The sequence below is a fragment of the Arachis stenosperma genome, chromosome 1, assembly GCF_014773155.1.
Source record: "Arachis stenosperma cultivar V10309 chromosome 1, arast.V10309.gnm1.PFL2, whole genome shotgun sequence".
NCBI lineage: Eukaryota > Viridiplantae > Streptophyta > Magnoliopsida > Fabales > Fabaceae > Arachis > Arachis stenosperma.
Window position 1 is genome coordinate 65,833,544 of NC_080377.1, and position 7,276 is coordinate 65,840,819.

The 7,276-nt window shown below is 35.6% G+C and overlaps 1 protein-coding gene across 1 annotated transcript; it reads left to right on the plus strand.

Moving 5' to 3' along the window:
- Positions 1-1,843: 1,843 nt before the first annotated feature.
- LOC130946902 (protein STICHEL-like 2) lies at positions 1,844-6,622 on the plus strand. Its single transcript, XM_057875801.1, has 7 exons — positions 1,844-3,421; positions 3,501-3,715; positions 3,866-4,059; positions 4,160-4,375; positions 4,707-5,361; positions 5,993-6,045; positions 6,398-6,622. Exons 1-5 carry the CDS (start codon positions 1,844-1,846, stop codon positions 5,333-5,335), a joined length of 2,832 nt encoding a protein of 943 aa, XP_057731784.1. The 3' UTR covers positions 5,336-5,361; positions 5,993-6,045; positions 6,398-6,622.
- Positions 6,623-7,276: the final 654 nt, after the last annotated feature.

The window sequence follows — 7,276 nt, forward strand, 5'->3', positions numbered from 1 at the left end:
TATTACGAATGACCAAAATTTTTAAAAAATAAAAAAAAAATAGGCTATGTTTGTTTTCTTGAATTAGGATTGAGATTGGAGGAACTGATATTGAATATTGTGTATAGTGGTTAGCAATTAGAACTAAAATTTTAGTTTCATCAATATTTTCAATATTTTTAAAAAATAGGGACTAAAATTTCAAAAAATGGAGACTAAAATTTTTTAAATTTTTTTTCAAAAATATTTTTAATTAATTTTTTAAATTTTATATTTATCTCTTAGTCTTTATACTTATTTTAAACTAAACATAATACTGAGACATAACTCAATGTTTTATATTTTATACTAAACACATTACAGAGACTAAATTTAAGTCTCTATTTCTCAATTTTATCTCACAATCTCTCGCTCATTCTCAATCTCTTTTCTAAATGTAACATGAGAAATCAAATTTTTTTCTGGATTTCTTTTACATATTTTAAATATTTATTCAATTGTTATCATAAAAATTTAGATCAGATAGATAAATTATTTATTAAATACAATTTTTTTAATTACTTATAAAATATAATATTTAATTATTATTTTTATTATATTTTTAAATTATTTAAAAATTATTTTATTATTAACATTTTTTAGAGAATTTTTTGAGAAACTGAATTAGTAATTAGCTCAACTTAAGAATGGCTAAAGAAGCCTGGTATAAAATGAGAGAGAAAACAATACTTCTCCCACGAAGAAAACAAGTCGGGGCTATGTTTGTAGACAGAAATGGACACATGTTGAGCGCTTAGATGTCCGTGACACAGCAACACTTACCCCCATGTCATGCTTAACAACCGCTGCCATTTATTACATTTTACCACCATTGACCATCCCATTCTTTTCTTTCCACTTTTATCCTCTCTAATCTCCATCCACCTTCTATCCATCTTCTATCGTTTACTATTTATTATTATTACTACTCACCACCACTCACCCTGAGCTGCTACTAACTAGTAGTAAGTACTGGTAAGTAAGTAACTACACACCAGGCTCCAACCCCACTCTTTCTTTCAAAGACTCGTGTTTTTCAACACCCCGTTTTCTACGTTACTCCATCCAACGGGTTTAATTTTTCTTTCTCATTTTCCAACAACATGTTTCTTTCCATTTCCTAAGGTTCGCTCTAATGCTCTATACTCTACTATAATTTTATATGTTTATATAATCTATTTCTATTTATTTATTTATTATATTTTTTTTCACAACCTTTGTCCGTTTGGCATTGTCTGTTTCCACTTTCCATCTCCAACAATTTTTATTTTTATTTTTATTCTTCATGTGTGTCAAAATTTGAACACTCAAGATTCTTTAAGACTTCGTTCCCAGTTGTCCTTTGTTCCTACGGGGATTGAAACCAGTACATTGCGCTATAAAGGTTAGAATTTAGAAAACCAGACTTATAATGCTGTAATGGCGTTCTAATATTTTTTCTTTTGATCGAAGGTACTTCTTTGGTTTTTATATTCTTCTGTTTGTTTAATTTGCGTGTGATAATGTGTTCCCCTGGAGAGTTGTCTTGCAAAGCGCACATTCAGAAACTAACCGTTACTCTCATTTCTTTGGTTTGATAGTGACTCAGATTTGAAGATGAAGTACATTAATTAAAAATCAGCAACAATGCAAAAAAATTATTTTTAACCCCAAAACCTCCTCATTCTGTTGTGTTTTATTGTTTATTTTTAAGTACTATTGTTTGGTTAAAATCAAGTACTCCTTTTTATCCCTTTTCTTTTATGTTTTTGATGCTATTCTCTGGCTTGTAGGTTGAGTTTGCATTATTTTTGGAGGGTTTTGATTGTGTAAGAGTAATAGAGTGATGGATGGTAGAAGGCATTCAGTTGATATTCCAATTTCCAAAACTCTTGTGGCACTGAGGAGGGTGAGGTCACTGAGGGATCCATCAACTAACTGCATTAACAAGCTCTCTCCTTTGATTGACAATGTTCAATGGGAAAACGGTTCCAACAATGGCATTTCGCTGCACTTCCTCGAAGCTTCTCATGCATGCGGTTCTAGTGATAACAATGATGGTTTTAGATCAAAGACTTTAGAATTCAAGGGACATAGAGAGCAGGATACTGCTGATCTTGAGCTGAATTGTGGCCTTTTGAACTCTAAGAGGAACTATCATGGGATATCCTGCCATGAAACAAAGCGAGACGACGAGCTAGTTTATTCTAATGCTTATCAGCAAGGCATTGTTGGGAATAAATCACCGAGTGAAAGCTGTAGTAGCAACTATGGAGGTAGAGGGTTGGATCTGGCTGGCATGGTGCCGTCTGTTAATCATTTGAGGGAAGGGGAATTGTGCTATTTATCTTCGCAGTTAGGGAGGGTAGATAACTTGAAGCAAACCCGAAAGTCGCAGCGCAGGACTACAAAAGTTAAACCATCTGAAGCAACAGTTGATACTGTGAGCCATGTAGGTAGTCCACACCTTTCTTTTGGTGATGCTCTCTCAGCTCATAGTGCTTCAGTACGAATAACTCAAGATGCTTTGGATAATCTACATGGATGTGGAATAAGCTGTTGTTGGTCAAAATCACCAAGATTTAGAGAATCAAATCATCATTCTGAAGTAGAAGATCTTCCTTTGTTATTGCAGCAAGCTAATGAGACTGATCTTTATGGATACAGAAGCACAAGAAACGTAGGTGGCGGAGGTAGTCCAAATTTGGAAACTCCAAGAAGTTTATCAATGAAATTTAGGCCAAAATCTTTTGGTGATTTGGTGGGGCAAAATGTGGTTGGAAGGTCACTTATGGGGGCCATTTCCAGTGGAAGGATAACATCATTTTACCTTTTCCATGGTCCCCGTGGTACGGGAAAGACATCTGCGTCTAGGATATTTTCTGCGGCATTGAATTGCCTATCCCTTGAGGTGCAAAGGCCATGTGGTATGTGTAAAGAGTGTATTTCGCTCTTTTCTGGAAGAAGTAAAGATGTTAAGGAAGTGGATTCTTTGAGAATTAACCATGTAGACAAGGTTAAGTCCCTAATTAAGAGTGCTTGTATTCCTCCGGTTTCGTCACGCTTTAAGGTGTTCATTATCGATGAGTGCCAGTTCTTGAACGGGGAAACATGGGCTACTCTTTTGAATAGCCTAGATAATGTTTCTCAATATGTGGTTTTTGTGATGATCACTCCTGATTTGGATAACCTTCCTCGAAGTGTGGTTTCCCGGGCTCAGAGGTATCACTTTCCAAAGATTAAAGATGTTGATATCGCGAGCAGATTAAAAAAAATCTGTGTTGAAGAAGGTCTTGATTTTGAACAAGTTGCTTTGGATTTTATTGCTGCTAAATCTTGTGGTTCTCTTAGAGATGCAGAAATGATGCTTGATCAGCTGAGTTTGCTTGGTAAAAAAATCACACTTACCTTAGCCCATGAGCTCGTAAGTATCATGCTTTGTTCCATACATGTATGTTTTTCAAACTTTCTTCATTTTTCCTGAGACCTTTGTTGTTCTGCAGACTGGTGTCGTTTCAGATGATGAATTGCTTGACTTGTTGGACCTGGCTTTGTCATCTGACACTTCAAATACAGTTATAAGAGCCCGGGAGCTGATGAGATCGCGGATAGATCCATTACAACTTGTATCACAGCTTGCAAATCTTATTATGGACATTCTTGCAGGGAAGTCTGAAGTCGGTGATTCCGAAATCAGAAGAAGATTCTTGATTAGACAAACCTGTTAGTGCTTTAAGAGTATAATTATTAGCTTTGAGTGTATATATTGGCTGTTTAACTTCTAATGCCATTAATGCCTGCGCTTCCCATTGAGCACTCTATGCTGCTCATTATCTTATTTCTAGGGTCTCTGACGGGGTGTTTTCTTCGTTTTAGCTGAAGCAGACATGCAGAAATTGAGTCATGCGTTAAAAGTACTTTCAGAAACAGAGAAGCAATTGAGAATTTCAAAGAATCAAAGAACATGGTTCACAGCAGCGCTTCTACAATTAAGTGCCGAAGAATATCCACCTGCTGATGCAACTGATGACAAGTTGTATTCGAAAGGTGCTACCAATAGAGGTGAGCTTGACTTTTCCCTTCCTTATATGGTGTTGGCAAAATTGGAGTGGTTTCATATTGTTGAACTTTCTTCTCTAAGCTTGTCTTCAAATGGATACAGATGGTGATTTCTGTAGTACTTCATCAACAGGGGAGAGCTTGAAGAATATTGCTACAGGTCAATGTGATGAAAAGTCATATAGATTAGGATTGCAAGAGGATCAGAAAAGAACATTGGATTCCATATGGTATAAAGCTACAGAGATATGCCAATCGAGCCGGCTCAAGGCTTTTCTCAGGAAGCAGGGAAAGTTATCTTCGCTTTGTGTCAATCAAGGTACATTTGCACTCATGTAGCTACGATTTCTTTTTCCAACCATCTTCAAAATTTATGGCATCATATTGTAATCTCTTCCTACTATGTGGTTAGTTTCTTTTATGTTTGTTTATGTAGAAAGTTTAAGTTTTTTCTCTTTACCATATCTTGATAATATGCTTCTATAATGCTTGAACATACTATGTTATGTGATTACATATTTCCCAGTACTGTCATTATTTATTCTGCTTTAATGTTTAAAGAAAAGAGAATTATTCTTGTCTACTATGAGATGTAAATTCCATAGTAAATTGCATACTAATTAATGAATGGAGAATGTTCCAATTTTCAGGCCTTGCAGCTGCTGAGTTGGAATTCCACCGTCGTGACAGTGTAGCTAGAGCCGAGAAGTCGTGGAAACTGATCGCAAGTTACCTTCAGATCATATTGGGTTGCAACATTGAGCTCAGGATCAATTACGTACCTTGTGCCACAGCTTCTAGGTATGCCAGACTAAAGAGGTCATCTTTCAATTTCTTTAATTGTTCCCGAAGAATTCTACGGAAATCGATGCCTTCTGACGACCAAGGAAGCGAATCAGACTATGCTGATCAAACTTCTGAGAAGCCTATGATGAAAGATCAGACTCTAACTTGTTCCTCTGACTTTGGTTCTCGGGTGCCACTACCTGATGTTGTAACAGCTTTGAGAAGTTGCGAAGGTAATCTGCTAAGCTCGGGGAAAACATTCTTGAATATGTCTACTCAAGAGACTCCAAGGAATTCATGTTCTAGAGCTGATTCTCTTAAGGAAGAGGAATTCAATCAGGCCCATTTACCTTCGTCAAACATCGATTTAGACTATCAATCTAAGTGTTTTCCTCGAACCTTCTGGCTTCATAAGAAATTCTATTCATCGCATGCATCGGAACAGAAGGATTTTGTTTTCTCAAGCCACTATGTTTATCCCCCACAACTCTAACAACTGTGTCAAGCCACCAAGGAAAAGTACGTTGTTTCGCATCTTAATCATCATATATTCCTTAAATCATCATTTTGGATCTTAGTAACGGACTGCAAAACTGCATGAATTATATAGTGCTAGACTGCCAGGGCTGCTGTTTACTTTGCTAAACTTTCTGACACTGAATATTTATCTAGTTTTATCTGTGGTAGTTCGATAGAATCAGCTAAAAGTTACATTTAAGATGGAGCTGATTTTAAATGTTGATATAATATGTTCATCTTATTCACCAGTGTTCTGCATAAAGTAAGAATGTCATTTGGGCTGTAGATCATTGTAACTTTCCTGTGGAAAATAATATTCTTTTATTTTTGTTTCCTTGTATGTTTTCTTTAGTGACATGATAGTTGTACTGTACTATATATAGTCCAGTTACTTAATGTGTAAACAACTATCATTCTTCCATACAAGGTATTACATAAACTAGAAGATTCTTTTTGATCGGAAAGTGACGAAGGAAATCTTAGAAAGAGAAGAGAGTTATTTTCCTTCTTAACTATGTTCTCTAACGAAAACTATTATTGCTTAAATCCTGAAATTTTTGTAAGGATGTTGGGTAAATTTTTGGCTGCGCTTTTTCTGAAACACTTATAAAAAATCTGCTCTCTTTTTCAGCCAAAACTATTCATTCAATTTTACTCTGGAGGACCCTGCAACACTCAAGGAAGGTATGGATTTCAGGGTTTTTTAGAAACCATTACATGACATAAAATATTCATTCTTCTGTTGTTAAGGTTATGGTTTGAGTTCATGATCTATGCTAGCTATGGTAGTTAAGAAACAAACCAGTTAGTTATCGTAGCTATGATTTTGATTAGCTTTCGCATATAGCTAGCACCTCATTCCATGCATCATACTTGCATAGAAACTCAATCACAATGATTCAATGATGCATCCACACTACAAACTCCATACACAATTTCATGAATCAAACAATGCGAGTGCATCTTATCATAAATGTGGTGCATTCTTTTTCCCATTTCCCCCTATATTCTCACGGTTAAGTGTTCTCTTTGTCAGGCACGGATATGGTACTCAAGCAACAAAACTCGGACACCGCGACCGAGTAACTGACGAGTTTATCACCTTGCAGCAAGAGCTTCCATGCGTTACATATCTTGGAAAATTTTGTGAGTAGCGATACACATTGCAAAGAGCATAGGGTGAAGTTAACGCAACATAAGTAGATAGATAGCTAAGTTTCCTATTCATAGGATTGTTACATATCTCCTCATCTATTTTCTATCTGATCTATTTGCTTCAATTTAAAAACCTATATAAGGTTGGCATACACGTATCACTAATAAGTAATAACAACTTAATTTCTTTATCTATTGTTGCTATGCTTTCATAGTCTGGAGAAATAGGAAAGTGAAAAATTTGTTGGAGACTTCTATGTACATTGGGGATCTTTGCAAATTCGCATAATGCCTGAGCCATCACATTGGATTAGTTTAAACTTTATAGTCCATGCTATGATGACGTATTTTGTCAACTCCGTTAAATAAAATTAACCCCAAGTCCATACAAAAGAATTAGACAGATTGATTCCTTGGGCGGTTGGGCCTTAGATAGGAAAACAAAATTATCGGTCATCCAATATTCAATATTCTAACTTTGTCGATAGAATAGTAGTTTTTCTTTTTCGGTTGGTTACTGATGTTACTTCTTTTTTTTGGTGATTGACTGAGGTTACTTTTATTTTGACTTAAGGGTGGAAATGGGTTAGTTCTTTTTAGGCTTCCAGTTAATAGATTTGACCCATTCGAGTCTGGGTTCATTATTTGGCATACGTTTTCTTTAGGGTTTAGGTTTTTTTTTTTTTTTAAACAAGAGGCCCTAAGGCCATTGAAAAAGGAAAACAGCTACACTCTTCGGGGTTGAAGAACCACTGAACTA

Excerpts from the sequence above, each read along its gene's own strand:
- LOC130946902 (XM_057875801.1), top strand. The coding sequence starts at position 1,844 with ATGGATGGTAGAAGGCATTCAGTTGATATTCCAATTTCCAAAACTCTT. Across the intron at positions 3,716-3,865 it reads AGAAGATTCTTGATTAGACA|CGTTTTAGCTGAAGCAGACA; the intron begins AACCTGTTAGTG and ends GGGTGTTTTCTT. Across the intron at positions 4,060-4,159 it reads GAAAGGTGCTACCAATAGAG|ATGGTGATTTCTGTAGTACT; the intron begins GTGAGCTTGACT and ends AAATGGATACAG.